The sequence below is a fragment of the Zonotrichia leucophrys genome, chromosome 2 (genome assembly GCF_028769735.1).
Source record: "Zonotrichia leucophrys gambelii isolate GWCS_2022_RI chromosome 2, RI_Zleu_2.0, whole genome shotgun sequence".
Taxonomy (NCBI): domain Eukaryota; kingdom Metazoa; phylum Chordata; class Aves; order Passeriformes; family Passerellidae; genus Zonotrichia; species Zonotrichia leucophrys.
This window is the reverse complement of record NC_088171.1, coordinates 48,270,105-48,288,002: the sequence shown is the minus strand read 5'-3', so window position 1 is coordinate 48,288,002 and position 17,898 is coordinate 48,270,105. Positions and strand designations below refer to the sequence as shown.

Genomic DNA, 17,898 nt, shown 5'->3' with positions numbered 1-17,898 from the left:
CAGTAAGGTGCCATCACATGAGGGACATTTTCTTTTTTTTCCAAATGCTGTAATAACAGCATTTGCTGAAGCATCCCTATTTTCTCCCTTGCTGAGTTCCTGTAGCTCTGTCCAGATGAATATAAACTTGTGCTGACTTTACCTCAGAGCCCTCAGACCCAGTTGATTTTAGCTTGCAGTAATGTCCTTAGGCTGGGCTGTAGGAGGGACTGATAGCAGGTCATTTTCAGACAGAACAGTTTCTCCCCACTAACAGTTTTGAGCAGAAATCAGGTGTTAATGTGTTTGTGATATTCTGGATTTTTTTTCCATTTGAAACATTTTCAAAAATAAGTGATTTTTATCTCCTTTTTTATTTTAAGGTTGGAGGTTTTTTTGCCAATTCTCAAAGCCTGCAGTACATTAGTAGTTATTCCTGCTGAAAGACAGCAAACAGGCAGTGCTTTCAGCCTTCATCATGCTGAATGCTGAGGAGGAGGACAGAGGCCATCACTTAGTTATGTCACATATATCTCACAGATATGGCTGTTTTCAAAGGTGGCCTAATAAATGCAGCACAAAATGTGGGAATTGTCATCACTGAGATAAAAGAATACTGTCCTGAATTGAAAATGGAGCAGCAGGGGGGAGCACACTGGTGTTACCTTACCCTACCAGACTCTTCTGACAGTCTCTTCTTTTTTTTTTTTTTTTTTTTCCTAAATTGGAGTTGTGAGAACTTTCTTTCCTATGGAAAGATTTGTCTGAATTTAGAAAGTGCCGTTCATCAGAGTTGTTAAACAGTTGTTAAATATTGTGGATGGCATGAGCATCCCCTCACCTCCATGACTGGGAGGAGTCCTGGTGGCAGGAGAAGCAGTGTGATCTTTCTGTGCTGTGATACAAGACAAATTTCTTAAGGCCAGGTCAACATTTAATGGCACAGTGCAGAAACAGCAGCTACTTATTGCCTATGCCCCAACAGTTCTGCAGGCAGCACCCAGGGCTGTGGACCACACCGGGTGCAAAGATGTATTTGTTGAGATTTTTGCAACGGCAGAGCCTTGAGGAAAGCTTGGAGAGCAGGACAAAGGCAGTGTTTTGGCAGTTCCTGGCCATGGCAAGCAGCCATCAGGGTGCATTTTACCTTGCTGTACCAGACATGGCACTTGTGTCCTCCTGCTGCCAGCAGAGCTGTCCTGGCTGTCACTCACACTCATGGATGGCGCCCCTTGCACAAAATTTCCTCTGCTCCTCCAAAGAGCTTGTGTGCAAAGGGATTTCAGGATTTATTTGTGTATCACTAATGGTTAACTTATTTGTAACCCATGGCCTTATGATGGCTAATCTGATGCCTCTCCAAGACCTTTTCTTGGAATGGTTCTCCTGCTCTTTCTTTCTATGTAGGTATAAGTACCCACAATGTGGGGGTATCCCAAAATGCCTCTTCAGCGCAAGTTGGCATGGACCCACCAGAAAAACTATCTTGCCACTGTCAGCAAGAACTTGCCCTCCAGGGAGGGCAGGTATTTCCAGAATAAAAAGCTCACCTTCCTGGATCCTAAGCAGGGGATTTTCCTTCCAAACTCTGTTCCCTGCTTTGTACCTTCCTGCACTCCAAGTTCCCCTGCCGGGATGAACCTCAGCTGAGTATAGCCCTTATCCATGCAGGAGCAAATGTTTCCTCTGTACCCTCCCACAGCAAGTCAGACTGATGTTACATGAGTAACGCTCTTTTAGCCTTTTAATGGATGAGTTTTCCTTCAGGAGGGGTTGCTAGAGAAGTATGTCCTCTGCAGCTCACGCAGTGCAGTCAGGATATGAATTTCAGCTCTTCAGCTGATCTGGACTTTTCCTTGGGAAATAAATGATGCCCTGGAGCAAAATAAATGAACTCTTGCTACTGGAGTTTCATAGAAGGTGACTGGATAATTGATTGTTAGTCCAATAAAAAGTAACTGATGAGGAGTTTGTGGACTCATACATCATTTCTGTGCTGTGACTGATATTAAAATAGAAAAAAATGGTAGGAAATGGGGGGGAAAGTTGATGGGATACTGTGAGGCTGATGTGGTTGTTTTTCATTTTGTTCTTGTTCTCCTAGGTGGGACTGAGTGTTGCAATAAGAAAAGCAAAAAGAATTATGAAAACTTCCAAGGACTTGGTAAGAAATCGATGGCATTAAGGTGTTTTACTCTGTACTGGCATTTTATCAGGAGTGAGTCCGTGTTTGTTTTGTCTGTGAATCCTCCTGATTAGCATTGAATTGGATGCTGACTCACTCCTACTTGATACAGGATCTGCTCTATCAGGTGACCCTGGAAGAAAGAGAGGGAGAAATAAAGGAAAAACATGAGAGGATGGGGAGAGCATAAAAAAATAATGAAATATGCAGCTACCTTGCAGCTGTGTGTAAGTGGGTGCCTCATAAACTGACCCCTTGCCTCAGAGCAGAGCAACTGTGCTTTGGGACTGTCTGAAGCCCAAGCAATGGACTGAATGCAAATTCTGCGTATTTTTCCTGTATTTATGAGTTGCTGCCTTTGCCTCTAAAATTTGAAAAATAGGATTTGAAATCTTTCTGCCTCCAACAGTTCTCAGATTTGTAGAGGATCTCTAAAGGGTAGCAGAGAAGAGTAGCAGCTGTTATTCTGCTAGGTTCACTTAGGTGAGTCAGTTCAGCCCTTGAATTTGCTTCCAGTTAAGTCATTTAATGCAGAGGAAATGCTTTAAGTGTTTGTGAAGAAATTATTTATATTGCTTATTCCTGAATCCTTACTGTGATGCTAGTCACAAAAGTGAAAATTGGGGTGCCTAATTAGCCTTTGGGCAGTTGCCAAATTACCAAACCAGGGAAATAAACAAAGCACTGGAGAGACTGGCCTCAGCTCCCGCAGAACAGCAACCAGCAGGATCTCTTACTCATTTCCCTTCCTTTTCAGTGCTGTGCTACTGATGGCCTGAAATTTCTGCTCAAATTGCATGAAATTTTTATTCTTCTCTCCCTGGAGCAAGTCCCCAGGTTAACACCTGTAACAAGATGCTCTGAGTCAAGCAGAGCATCCTCTCTGAGCTGGCACGGGGCTGGAGAGGGACTGGCAGGGCAGTGCTGCCCTGTGGGACACAATTCCTCTGCTTCCTTGCATGTGCTGTACCCTTGGCATATTGGACTGAGTCCCTCACATGGCCAGCCACATCCCACTTCCTTGGGATGGGCATGCCACATCCTTTCAGGCTGTCCTGGGCAGGGTGGCATGGTTGGCACCAATCTTTGGGTGCAATAGGCACTTCTATTTTGCCTTTACTCTCACATATACTCAAAACTGCTCAATGCCCCTATACCTCTCTCAATCTCCATTGGCCCTGGGCCCCTTTCTGCTCCTAGCTGCCCATTTGCCAGCAGGAAGGACAAACAGACTGCAAGCAGAAAGGTCATAGTTGGGTATCAATGTATTTCCAAACCTCCTGCACAATGCAAGGTCAGCTCAAATTAAAACACATATCATATGCTTGCTGGGGCCTCACCTGCAGTTATTCCTAGAGGTTTTCCTGTAATGGCCCTGGCTGAAACTTATTTTCAACCTGGAAAATAGAAAATAACATTTCTAGGGGCATTACTTCAGCTTGCAATTTCCCGTTCACCCAGACTGAAGTTATTTTCAGATCCAGAAAAACAATGCAGTAAGAAACACAAAAGAGAATCTCTAGGAGGGAGCACAGTGTGAATCATGCTTGCATAAGCCATGTATCCCAGAGCAGCAGCAGGTGATGAAAGAGTAAGGAAACCACCTGCACAGTCTCAAGGCTCCCAAATCATGATCCTACCTGCACAGGCAGATACACCTTAGTGAGAGCTGAGGAGCTCTCATTGCCTGGGGAGAAGATTACCTGGCTGAGTGTGTGGGTGAGGAACCAGAAACATCCCAGCTGTGGTAGGACATCCCTGCATAAACATCAGTGAAGAAAGAAAGACATTCATCTGGACTCTTTTATGCTCTGGCTCATGTTAGACCAAAAAAGTCAAATTAGATCTGTTAATTCTTCCCATATCTGCTCTTTTTGTTGCTTTTGCTTCATTGTATGTTTGGGGAAAGCCTTCTGAAGAAATTTTTGCAAGTTAACTGTCCCCATCTTGGCATGGCAGCTGTGTGTGACTGCGCACAAAAAAAGAGATGTGATGATGGCTGTTGTAATGAGAACAGGAAATCCATCTGGATCCCAGGATTTCACATTTGCTTGGAATTTCTTAGGATCATTATGAGTTTGGAAAAAAGAAAAGGTAATCAGCAGATGTAGAGATGCAGTGAAAGCAGCTAAACACCAAAAAATTTAAATAAATGTCTTGATTCATTAAAAGGAGTGAGCTATCTGTAAGGCACTGGCTTAAACCAAACACCAACAAGCATTAGGGGCTCATTGTTATTCTTTTTAGTAAAACCAATTAAAATAATTACAGAAATGTCATTAGGGAATGTTAATAGGCAATGAATAGGATATTAGTGTAATCAATCACTGTGAGCACCTCTAGCATTAACTCTTCTTGTGGGTGGAGAAGATACTAAGGGGCATCTTTGAGCAATAGCAATGAAAGAATGGTGATTAGAGTTGTGGCATTTCAGGAGAGCAGGCACAATTTGTACAGTCTGTCATGACTGCGAGGTCCCTGCACGTCACAGCCTGGCAGTGGGACAAGTGGGAAGCCATGGAGGGAGCCCAGAGCGAGCTGACAGGCAGAGAAGGACATAAGCTGATCTCCTGCCCACTCACCCATGTTACACAGGGGCATGTATCCCATCTTCTGTCAACAACTCATGCTGTAGCCTGTCTCTGCTGGGAAGGACCCAATAGTGCCTGTTCACACAAAGATTCCCTCCTTTTTTATACCTGTATTCCTTGCCTTTTGAGAGTAGCCCAAGACAGCCTCAAAGATCAGATGAGCCGCTCTCCTGCACAATGCCAAGCAGAGCTAAAGTATTGCCTCCAGATCTCACTGTCCCGCCTGCTGTGGGAATACAGAGGCTGTGGAGGCTTTGGAATGCTGCTGCAGCTGGTCCTCAGCCACAACATTGCCAGGTTATCATCAGCATCCCCTCCTACCAAAGCTGAGCAGTCTTTGGCACTGCAGGGTAACCTTCCTTTGAAATCAACAGAGAGCCAGTCAGCAGGAATTTTCAAAAGACTAGCTGAGAAAAAGACAGGAAAGATTTTATTCTGTTTACAGCAAAGGGTAAACTTTCAGCACAGCCTGTGAGCAGAATAAAAGGAGGTTTTACTTATGTACTTATTTTTTGCAAGCCCTGTAGTTTGTCTTTCTGGTGCAGTTTTGACTCCAGGTGCCTTAACTTCAAAGGCTTTGCATACCGTGGCTTAAGCTGAAGTGAAAAGCTGACAGCTCAGATGAAGACCCTGCAAATCTTAGCCTGATGGAAGGCTTAAAGAGTCTCTGGTGCTTCTGTTGGCAGGATTAATCCTGAATGAAGGAGGGGGCAAGTGATTTCTTTCCTCTTTCCAGGAAGTGTACATAAGTTTGCAAATCTCTTTGAGAAAAGCTGGCATCCTGTCTGTGCACCACTCATTTCATGCTCACTCCCCACCTGACCATACACTCAGAACTAAAAGGAAGCCTGTGTCCCAGCCATGCTGCAGGACACAGCCCTAAGGCAGCAATACCCTCCAGGGCAACTGGAGGTGCAGCAGTGGGACCAGGTTGGCCTTTCAGCCTAAGGAAAGGCCCAACTTCCTTGGCTGCTTTTGGATTTTTTCCCCATTTCTTCTGTGATTGTGTTCTAGTTTCTCCTTTCAATCCACCAGCACCTCAACCCCCTCCAAGCTGGTGTGACTAAAGCTTTGTCATTTGAGTGTGTTGGACAGAATTGAAGAAAGTTAATTGGTGGCTTTTTTTCAGGTTTCTTGTCTCCTTGACCTTCCTTTTTCTTTTCTACTTGATTTCTCTTTTGCCTTCTTCAGAAAGTACACCGTTACAGCTCCAGCTCCACTGCAGATCTCTCCTCCTCCTCCTCCTTTTCAGTGGTACCTAAAAAAGGTACCACTCTTTTTCATCTTCACCTTGCTGCATGATCACTTCAGCCACCAGCATAAATGTTGGCTGCAGCCTTTGTACTAGGGGCTCTGTCTCCTCTCCACAAGCCCAGTTCTCCTCTCCACCCTGAGATCCTGGCTGTGGCGTATTTCTGTGCCTGACCTCCTGCTCTGGGCAGCATGAGACCCATATTTCCATAGCCTCTTGTTACCTGTCCAAGCAAACACCTTCCCTGGAGCTGCAAGGCAATGCCCTATGCTCCTTGGCCTCACTGCCTTGCTGTGCTGCCTCAAAGTTCTCCTTTGTCACTCAGAGCTGTATACACTGGGGTTATAGACCCACGTAGTGTGTAATAACCTTCCACTGGACTCCAAGCCTGCTGCACCCAAGCTTTACCTTCTGTTTCATGATGGGCATGGGTTGAATTATCATTAGGTTGAGGACTATCTTACTCTTTCTTTTTTCTGTGTATATAAAGTATGTAACAGAAGGCAGCTGGTCCAAGGACAGAGCTTTCAAGTGCTGTGTCTGTATAAACAATTACCCTTCTTTGCATAAAGTTATGAGTATGCCCATCTGCTCATCTGCTTCATATTTACATGGTAAATGTAGCCTCAGTGAATGCAGAGAACTGGGCTGTGCACGAATGAGCCCTCTGAAACACTTGGGCACCCTCAGTGTTTCAAGACCAGCTGAACTTACAGTAAAGCCACAACAGTAGTGTGTTTGTGGGATTAATTGCCCATGCAACACAATTCATTAGGAAGGTCTCCTTCAGCTTCTGAAGCTTCCTGGCTACCTGGAACATCAACTGGATTGGCCCAAGGATATGGGCTACTAATGTTGAAGGAGTTTTTCTAGCAGCAGCTGTCTTTTACAACTTACAGGTTTGGCCAAGATAAAATCTGGATTTCCAGGTAAACATCTCATTTAAACAAATCAAGGGTAGTCTATACACAGTCTGGATCCTCTCATTTCTCCTCTTCTTAGAGTTGTCCCTGGCCTTTGGCATGTAGAAACCAGACTCGTGTGTGGGCTTTCACTAGTTTTGCCCTGTGTCAGGTGTCACCACATTTACCAAACATGAGAACAGTAATTTTTACAAAGAATGAAAAAGAAATTGGTTACATAAGAGAAGACAGAGAGAAGACCAGAACTTTTTCTTTCCTTTTTGAGTTTTACACATCTTTGAAAGCAAGAATTGCTGGTCTGTAAATGCTCAGCCTTAATCCTTGACTGCTGTGTCGGATCTAAATCCTCTGGCATGTAGCATCCTTATTGGCATCATTGGAGTTTTTCGATGTTTCTAGGCAGAAAATACATGGTTTAGCTCTGTAATTTACTGACACTGAATATCCCGAGCTACACCACCTCTGTGAACTAATGCATCCATCTACTTTTATTTTTCTTCCTCTCCAGAAAAGCTTCATGGGGTTCTCAAGTGTGTGTGCATTTCCTCTTCTGGCCAACCTCTGTGAGAAGATTAAATTGTAAGTATACATTTTCAGTCCTTAACCAGAAACAGAACATGGTAAATTTGCTTCTTTCATAAGTCATCCTTAGCTAACAAAGCTTCCCATATTTACTTGTGTTGGTTTCCTTTATAAAACCACTGTCTAGGTAGTACAGAAGGAGCCTGCACAGAGTTCAGGTAAGTAATATTCTTCACAGGGATCCTTGTGGTTGGTTTAGTGCTTAAACCATTTGCTCAATTTTAGCATGTCCCAGAGCTCAAATATGTGACACTCTCACAGATGTGACATCTCCAACAGGAAGCCACCCTTCTACTGAGATTTTCTGAGCCCAAGAAACTTCTTCACTTAATTTGTTCACTCAGCTGTGGTGCCCGTGTCTCAGTGCAGGAAGGCCACCAGCACCTGCATGACTCTGTGAGGAACCCAAATTTAATGTCAGTTGTGAAGCATAGAACGATCCCAAGGTGTTTAAGAAATTCAGGTGGATGGCATCCAGGAAAAACAACTCATGACAGTGCTGACTTTGAGCCAGTTTCTAAGAAAGGCCAGGGACATGAGCTGGGCAATTACTCATAAAGTGTATTTGTCGATGTACTCCAATGACTTGGTGGAATACTCGAGCAGGTCTAAGAATAAATCAGGATTATCAGCTGTATATTTGACTGATTCAACTGCCAAGACTAACTTGCTCACTTATTTCTGCTCATTTAACTGAAACTGCAAATATCAGGAGTTTATTTGGAATGGGTTGATTGACATGAAAAATCTTGCAAGTGTCTTTTGAAACATTAGTCAGGATACATAGGCTGAGTTTGAGCCCTGTGAGTTCAGACCGTTGAAGGGAATGAAATTTTATATTATATGTTGGATTGCATATATTCAACTCAGATTTTCTGATCTCTCCCTCATGCACTCTGTCTCCCTCACCATATTTGTTTTTTTACTTTCCTTTTTCTGTAAACTAAAAAAAAGAAGAAAAAAATAACAAAACAAAACCAACCAACCAAAACCCCCCTAAATTTTACCACAGTTTTGTTGTCCTAGTTTGTTTTAGAGACTGCAGGTTTGACATTGAAGCCATGCAGGAGTCCATCAGCCTCACCTCCAGAGCTCAGTCAGTGGACATTGAAATACAGAATTTGCTCTTTTGGGCAGGATCACTTTGCTGAAGTACAAGCACAGAGGCACAACTGAATATAGAGCAGTGAATATCAAGCCAGTTATTATCTGTTCTGTACACTTCACTGTGTTTTTTACTTTCTTAATAGATTCCCTTCCATATGTTAACACTATGGGGGTTGTTTTTGTTTTTTACAGTGTTCTAAGAAATAAACTGCCTTTTGAAGATTTTGATGGAGATAAATTTAGCACCTTCCCAGTAAGCAAAGCTTTTCCTTTGGTACAGTAATCCCTTGATAATGAGGATGTCTCTGGGATTCCTCCTACTTTCTGCAAAGCCTTATCCATTCATGTGAAAATAGGAATAGGAATAAAATGAATGGAAGGTTTTCTTGTCATAAAATGTTGAGTTTTTTCCTGGATGAAAAAGCAATCATTCATGTGTGCCACCTGGGGAAATGCACACATAAAGCTGTGCTCCCTGCAGAAGCAAATTGCTCTGCTGCTGAGTGGTTGTTTACTGAATTAATAAGAGGTGAAGTAAAGTCATATTAAACAAAAAATAAATTGCCAACTTGTCTTATTTCTGCACTAAAGCATGCTAGGTGTCACTTATTAAAGCTTAGCAAAGGGACTCTGGAATACAACCTGTTTACTGGGTTTTATTCCTACACCTTGAGTTAGATTCTCATTTTAGATATTTTAAATTAAAAGTGCGAGAGCAATAATGGCTGTCCTGTGTGTGTGTTTCTCCTGGCCTTTAGACGCTGAGGGGCTATCACTGGAGAGGCAGAGACTGCAACGACAAAAACACAACCGTGTACCCCGGCAGGCGGTAAACATTTTAATTACCTTAAAGGCTTCTTATTAACTGTGGCTTCGAGAAGAATGGGCTCCAGATTTTGTTGTGACCATACTCTTAGACTAGCACATCACTGCTTGTTGCTTGACTTTGCTGTGAGGGAGGGGATGATCAGGATGAGACTCATTTGCAGGGGCGGTGTAAATTTCTTTCCTTTCTCTAAAGCACCTGCAGCTAAAATTGGTCAGACAGACCAGAGATGGGAAGGGAAACCATGACATTGACTAAAAGGATAAGTTTAATTCAGCAACTTTCAGTATTAACTTTAAATTAATATTGCATTTTGCGTTTGCTTTTTGCTAGGAAAAATTGCCTCTCCTAGATCCAAAGAGGAAAAAACCTCACCCTTCCATGCAGAAAGGAATTTCTAATTCCTTTTTAATTTTGGTGGAAAATGGCATCTGGGGATCTGATTTCCCAATTCTTTTTTGTGTCATTTCTTATCCTTTTGTTTCTCCATTTTAGTCCTGATAATTGGGATGCAAAAAGTGACTCTAACTGCAATGGCATATGGGTAAGTAAATGAAGTCGTACCTTCCTATTTGCTGCTTCTCTTTTGTCCTTTTTAGTCTTTGATTTAGTTGAGAAGTGTTCCTTTTTTATTTATTCTGGTTTTATTAGCTGATATTCAGTTTGTTTATTGATGCTTATGATTATTTAAATTATAGCTTATATGATTATTTAAAACGTACATATACTCATTAAAATAATGTCACTGCCTCATTATTATGATGCAGTGCCTCCTGCAGGCAAACATTCAAGAATAACTAAATTCTCAGCCCCTGTTTTGCACTGACATTCTTCAGGTGCTAGATAGGTACTGTTATCTAATCTACCCTTTCTCTTCTCCAATAGGGTGTGGATCCAAAAGATGGAATTCCCTATGAGGAGAAGTTCTGCAAAGGTAAATCATTAGAGTCAATACAATAAACCATGTGCCTTATGTATTAATTTTATAAATATTTCAATATTTGCACATTCACAAGACTAGGGAAAGACAATAGACTTTATAACATCATGAGAAGAGCAAAGTTACTGAGTTTTTTTGATCTTGAGGATGGGTAAAGATGAAACTTGTAAAACACAGGCTGCTGGTAATTTCCTCTTAAAAGTCAGCTCAGTAATGAAATTGAATACATAGAATGGGGACAGCAGCTAACTGAGATGTCAGCTCTGCATCTTCTCTGGTGCCTGTAGACTAACCCAGAGAGAGGCTTTGAGATTAGGGAAGCAGCTTAACATTTGCATTTGTCCAGTTTTACCTCTTGCCATAAATACATACATTTTTTTCCACATAAGGCCTTAAAGGGGTGAAGTGATGGCATGATCTGATCTCCCTGGCCATGATGTGAGTGGGTGCCTGTGTGCCCACACTGCACAAATAAAAGCCTCACAAACTAGCAGTAACTGCAGTTGCCACTCACCTCACCTCACACTGAAATCAGTATCCTGGGGATGAACCGTTGCCTGGCAAGACTCCTCAACATTTTTAGATGAAAGGCTAATCTACAAATGTTAAGTGACATTAATTATAAACCAGACAGATTGTTCTAGCAGAAATACTCGTATGAGTAGCACATCCGCCACCCAGTTCTGTTATAAGGAGCTTTGAGCAATTTTCTGAGTAATCCGATTTCCCTAAATGTTTAAGTACTTTTTAATGCATAATCTATGGATAGCAAAAATAAACACTGTCTGCACAGCAGAACCTCTGCTGAAATAACACACAATTTAAATACAGCCAGGATTCTTTTCTGATTAGCAAGACCTCCCCCTGTTTTTCATGCCCAGTCTCCAGTTGTTTCTCTAGGGTTGTTGGCAAATGCCTGTTAGATGGTTTCTGCTGCAGATGGAGTGAAATCCTATTGCAGTGTCTGAACATTTAAGCCACGTGAAGGGTGGTGTAGCCAGTCACCCTTTGACTCCATCAGCTGCTACTGCTGCTCCTCTTTAAGCACTCTCAGAGCTGGGTTTCAGCTTGCCCTTTCTGCCCATGTGACTAACAAAATGCATCCATCAGGTGCAGACTCCAGAGGGGTCGTGCTCCTGGGGGACTCGGCCGGCGCTCACTTCCACATCCCTCCCGAGTGGATGACCGTCACGCAGATGTCAGCGGTGAGGAACCACGTTCAGCTTGCCAAAACCACTGATTGCCATTTGCTCTCTCTGCTGTGCTGCAGGTTGCCAAGGGGAAACAAGTGCAAAATGCTTCACTGCACTGGAATTTGTAGTTATGGTCTCACGTGTATCGGTCCCCTCTGGCATCTGCTCCTGTGAAGATAAAAAAGCACAGCCCTGTGCTGCTGCCGCTCCTCCGGCATCTGTGCAATTGGGTCAGGGAAGAGTTTGGCTGCAGTGTCCCGGTGCTGTGCCAGACACACAAACCAGGACATCTGGCTTTCCACGCACGTGCCTGCAGCTCAAGGAGACCTGTGCTGTCTGTGGGATCAGACCTGCCATTAGCAGCCCGCTTGGGATGGCTCCTTGCTGAGAGGGTGTTTGCAGAAGTGACCCTGCTGACAGCCGGGGAATTTCTGCTTTAGGAATCTGGCTTTGAAATGACGTGCCCTGGATTGTTTTCCCTCATCCTGTGGCATATGTGAAATAGGTCTCATAACTCCAGTGTTCTGGTTTTGAGGATTGTTGAACAAATGCATTCGCAGGTGTTTGAGGGTCATCCAAGTATTTATAATAGATTTGTCCTTAAGGGAAGAGTTCCTGTGACCATAAAATATCCCTGTCACACTGATGTCTATCCTTGGGTGGTTATCCCAGCATTTCCTATTTTCGAAAACAAAATGCACCTGACTGTGAACTATACTGAGCCTGTTGCAGTTCACTGGCATGTAATGAAATAATTGAGAGGAAAAGATCATTCCAGCAAACTGTAATTATGGGGTGGAGATAAATGTGCAGGTATGTTCCTGACCTTCACTGTTGTTTCCTATCCTATCAGTCTCTAGCCAGGGAGGACTGTACCTTGTCCTTCTCTGCCCAAGAGTCTGTTGCACAGGGGATAGCAGATAGATCATCATGCCCACCCTTCCTGATGAAAACCTTCTACACATCCACTGGTGGCTGTAGAATAAGATTACAGACATTTCCTGGAGAACAATTCTTTTCCCAGACTTAGTAGTTATTGTGCTGTGGGAGGCCTGAGAGTTTCATGGGTTTTTTCCCACTTTTGCTCCTAGAGCTGATTTAAATGTTGCAGATTAGCCATTGTTTTTCTTTGTTAAATGCTTATGAACAACAATTACACGAATGACACTGATGACAGAGCTGATGAGGAACATAATAAATTACCACTAATGATAATTGAGATTATCTCATCTAATAAAGATGATCATAATACTGATGGCAAGGATGATTCTGACAGTAAGGCTGGTAGTAAAGTCATGTCGGCAAGAACAGTTTTAGACTATGTCAGCATTTTATTATCATTGTAATGAAGATTTAGAAAGAATTTCTCTTGCTTGAAGCTTGCTGATCCACCAGCTGGATGGGTCAAGGTCTGCTAATATAATGCCAAGGCACAAGATTCAAGGTTGGGAGCTGGAGTGCAGATTACAAAAGTGAGTTTTGGAGGCTCTTTGTTACTGTCTGATCAGTGCAGAGCAGTTTGCATGGGGAGGGAATTAGTGCACTCTGTGTAAGGCCCAAAAAATATATGTAAGGTTTGGGATAGGAAACAACATGTTTTTTTCTAGGACTATTTCCAAGCTTTCCTACCAACCAAATGGCAAAAATAAATCAGTTAAATATTAATGCATACATACAGAGATCTCAGTTGTATGAAAACTAGTGTTTGTGATTAAACTCTTGCAAAAGTAAAAGGTTATTTAATTTGGAGCTCACCATGAGTGCAGAAGCTGTCACCTGAGCACAAAAGCACTAGCAATACCATTTCTGAACTAATTCTGACTTTATCACTGCCTCTTCCTTTTCCTTGTCCTTTGTGTCTTGCTTTCTCACTGGAGGATGTCAACAGCAGCAATTTAACTGCCTTGGGGTTGTGAAGGTGCAATATTGCTGTCTCTTTTGTTGTATTAAAAGCCACTGGAAAATATTCTTCATCTCTAGGCTTAGTTAACAAATTAACTGGCTTCAATGATTTTTCAGTGTGAGGCTTCCCGCAAGGAGAATTTTGAAGCCCATCCAGAGATGGTTTTGTGACCAGAGAGAGTGCAGAGAGTCTGTGTCCTAATCTTGCAGGAAACATCTTTAATCTGGGACCACAGCAAGAATTTGAAGTTAGGCCTTGGAGAAGAGAGGAAAAGGCATCATCTTTGTGTACCTGCTGTTCCTTTGTGCCGTCTAACTCAAGACAGTTGGCTTTGATTCTGCCAAAATTTCTTTGATAAGGCACATAAAAATATTAGTTTGTCAAATGGTTTTATCCACACTCAATACTAGAGCATGTTCAAAGCTTTAATTTTCATTTCACTAGAACCTCAAACCTCTACATGGAATTTCAAATAGCACTTCCACGCCCCTGCCCTGTGCAGATTTTTTATCATGGGTACAAAAAAAAGTTTTGTGCCGGTTAATTTAGATTTATTCTGAGAATTATTTTATTACTTTAATATTTTTCTATATTTGTTCATATTCATTTTATATGCTTTCTATATTTCACATATTTCTTATTTATATTTATCCTTTTGTGTGTTTACATTTACAAGTGTTTACATCTACAGGTGTAAAGTAAAATTTACACTTGGTATCAATGCTGTGGGCCCATCTGCTAATCCGCACCACATCAGTGGCAGCTGTTAATTCCAGTTTTAAAGCTAATTAGGTGAGGAAATAATTTTTTAGGAGAGATGCTGAGTATTTCATTAAAAGGCTCTGCAGAATGGTTGTTTTCCCTAATTTTGCTTTGCATAGTCTACCTTGCAAAGGAGATCCTATGATGAGTACGGAAAGAAAAGAGAGTATGAATGAGAAATTCACTCAGGAAGTTGTCTGGGTAGCTGGATATTCAGCACAGGGGTGACAAGATAAGATTTGGGCTGAATAGCTTTGGAATTCGTATGTCCATGCCATTGACTTGAAGAGCATTGCTGGGAAGATGCCATAGATTGGATTTTGGATTTCCTGGTCTAATTAGGAATTTACTGCCCTCTTAGCTTTGCCCTGTAAGGGTCATAACCCCCAGTGTAATCTGGGGTGATGCAGGGGGACATGCTGCTGTTATATGTCTCATTTTGTACAGGATGCATCAAGTTGCATCATTCACTTTTCCCACATCAAGTCCTCTGGCATGCTAGATATCAGAGGGGGCACTCTTGTTTTCCAGTGCTATTTCCAAAGCTTTAGCTGGGAGCCAGTCACATAAACAGTTAGCATCCCTCTCAGAGTAGGTTCTTCCCAGAAGGAGCACATGGAGGCATTACTTGGTGTGGGAAACACCCATTATGAGGTGGAAGCATCTTTGAAAACTGCAGCTTGGACATGCTATTTCTTCAGTTGAAACAAAAAATCAAAGAAAGAAAACAACTAAAAAACCACCACTCTTCCCTATATTGGGGAAGTCCCAGGTGTCTTACACAAAGAGAATTATACGTCTCTAAGAAGGGGTCAAGTCAACTTTATTTTGGCTTTCTTGGGTTTGCCAGATTTTTCTTTGAAGAGTTTCAGCAAGAATTGAGCTGAATGTTCAACCCTTTAACCTGAAAATCTGGATGCTAAAAGTGAAGTGTAACGCAGTAGACGTGCACTTTATAAGGCCTAGGAAAGCAGAAGTACTAGGGATTTTTAGAGGTAGATGTTTTTTTGCAGAAAGCTCATGTTGAAAACACTAGTATGTCTAGTGATGGATATTGTGCTCCTGCTGCTCTGTCCATCTGCTTACTATTGACTTCCAAATAGCTACTAATTACAGCATTTTTCTGTTGTATGTCTGGAATAGAAGCAACCTTCATATCTCATTTTAGAGACATTTTTATTTTGAGGTAAAAGCTCTATATTTATAAATGTGATGGAAATAATACCCTTTCTGGAAAGATGCAATTTAAAACTGTTGGATCACTATTTTGTTGCTGAATAAAGATAAAAATAAATCCTACATTATCCATAGTCCAGTAGATACCTAGTTGCCCACAAACTCAAGGGGTTCTCAGATATCCTTAAAGTAACTGTTTGATATTATTTATTTCCTATTAGCAGAATTCATCATTTCTTTAAATGTGGATTCACGATGTTCCAAACACTTTTCCCACTGACTTCTCTTTTTTCGAACCAGTACAAAAAAACCCAGGAGTTTGATGTTTGCAATTCTTTTTAAAAACATTATCTAGCATTCCTCTAGATCCAGAGAAATGCAGGCAGGTTTCTCCAAGCTTGTATTGTCATGACTAAGACATTTCATTTTGTGGGAAATAAGGTAATAATTTTGCTAATTTCAAACCTCTGTCCCTTGAAGCTTTACAGAGCAGAAATGCAATTTTTGCTTTTTAAAAAGATAGGCTGTGCTTTTCTCAAGAGCTTAAGGTTTTCTTATTTGTATTCTTAGAATAATAAAGTTGTCTGTGATACTTAATACTCTCACCAGTATTTGAAAAGCATTAAAATCATTATAAAAAGAAACATTCAATTTTCCTTCAAATTAAGGTATACCTCAATGATTTTAAGATTTTCAGGATGGAAAGGCTTGTATGAGTGTGAAGTTTCCAGTGCCCTTTTGTATTCTGATTCTGAAAATCTCTTGCTACAGCAACCCTGAACTTTCTTCCATTTAAGCATAGCTTGGCATGTGTGCATTCAGCATCAGCCATGGCTCTGGCTGCCCCATGCTCCAAGACAGGACACATCTAGGAGAGGAGGATGTTCACTGGAATGAGACCCATCTAAAGCATTTGATGCTGAAATATGGCATTTGAAGCTAGGCTGGAATAATTTTCTACTGATTCTCTGCTAAAATCTGGCACGTGGGCTGAAGTTGGTTTCTCAGCCAGAATAGTCTAGAGAATGGTATTTAAACAAGGCTGTGCTCAAGAGAGTTTTATGCTAAAAGTCAACACAGTTGCACCTCTAGAGTGGGACACATTTGCATCTGAGACTAAGCAACACAGTCTGTTAGGCTGTACTTTCCAAACTACATCAATGCAGAGTTTAAGGTTCAGCATTCTTCTGAATTTTCCATTAACTACTCATCTTCACCCTTTGGACCTGAAATATCTTCAAAAGTCTGGCCCTTAAGTGCTTTGTTGGAATAGTGTCAATGCTAAATGCTTATCCAGTTTTCAAATGCAACTGTAATTTTGGGCTCAAACGTTCCTCTTCAAATCAATTTGCAACTCAATTAGGCTCTGGCAAATTCATATTTAAGCCAAGTTTGCAGGGGGAAAAAAACCAAACAGTTAGAAATTACTGGGACTTGTCCAATGAATATATTGTTTTGGAGTGCCAATGGTAAATAATGAGAGAATTGTTCATAAAACTATTTGTTTAAAAAGTATTAAATAATTTTTATCTCTCTTATACTCTAATATATGTGGCATGTATAAGAGATCACATCTGAAGGGTTTTTTCTGTCCTAGTGACTGTTTCTCTCACCTCTAATGCTAACCTGTGAGGAGGAAAATATTGCAGAAGGCCAAGCTATGCTGTATCCCTCTGCTTCTGCTCATAGCTGTGCCCTTGGATTAAGTACTTTTTGTTTGCACACAAAACTAACAGATTTGAAGAAAGCAAATTTGAAGTTTCCCTGCAGCCCTAAAAAAATGAATGTTTTTTATTTTATATGTATGTACACATACACACAAGGACACGTGTGTGAGAAAGAAAGAACAAACTGAAGGATAATTAAGACAGGCCCATTTTCACCTTGGTAGCTAATGCAGATGTGCTGTAAGTGGGTCAAATGTGCTGTTACATGCTTTAAAGTGGCATCTGCTGTGCATTAGACTGCTCAGAGCAGTGACTTCAGGATTTCCTGTCCCCCACAATCCCCCCTTGAATTGCCTTTCCTCCCTTTTCCCTGCATCTCTCTCCATCCTCTTACAGTCAAAACCCTTAGACACATACTCAAGCCATAGCCTCAAGTATAGCTCCCATTCACCTAAACAATAATTTTCTTGGAATTAGAACTTGGTGGGGAGCACAAGATTTAGCTGTTTTCTAGCTCTTCAGTTACTCTCACCCTCCTGGATAAAGAATTATCCACCTGCTTGTTGTTTATAGCAGTGAGGTCTTAAGGAAACCCCGCAATTGCTTGAAGAGAAAATGAAGCTAATAAATTATATGGATTAAACCAGCCTGTAGGTTCTCTGATTTTATGTTTTGACCTTCTTTTGGTTATTACCTTTTTCATCAGCAGTTTTCCTCTTTATGAGCACACTGGATATATACATTTGTCTTTGCAAGCATACCCCAGACCAGGAGAAGCTGGAAATTTACTCCATGTTCTGTCCTTCTGAGGT

At 41.6% G+C, this 17,898-nt stretch overlaps 1 protein-coding gene across 3 annotated transcripts in view; it reads left to right on the top strand.

Annotated features, from left to right (window-relative positions):
- AOAH (acyloxyacyl hydrolase) overlaps window positions 1-17,898 on the top strand; it is an 81,741-nt gene that overhangs the window by 34,080 nt on the left and 29,763 nt on the right. For all 3 annotated transcript variants that reach the window (XM_064704896.1, XM_064704897.1, XM_064704895.1), the window contains exons 6-12: window positions 2,084-2,143; window positions 7,439-7,509; window positions 8,812-8,872; window positions 9,378-9,448; window positions 9,941-9,989; window positions 10,331-10,379; window positions 11,496-11,590. In XM_064704896.1, the coding sequence (XP_064560966.1) occupies window positions 2,084-2,143; window positions 7,439-7,509; window positions 8,812-8,872; window positions 9,378-9,448; window positions 9,941-9,989; window positions 10,331-10,379; window positions 11,496-11,590 (456 nt within the window). The remainder of the gene's footprint in view (window positions 1-2,083; window positions 2,144-7,438; window positions 7,510-8,811; window positions 8,873-9,377; window positions 9,449-9,940; window positions 9,990-10,330; window positions 10,380-11,495; window positions 11,591-17,898) is intronic.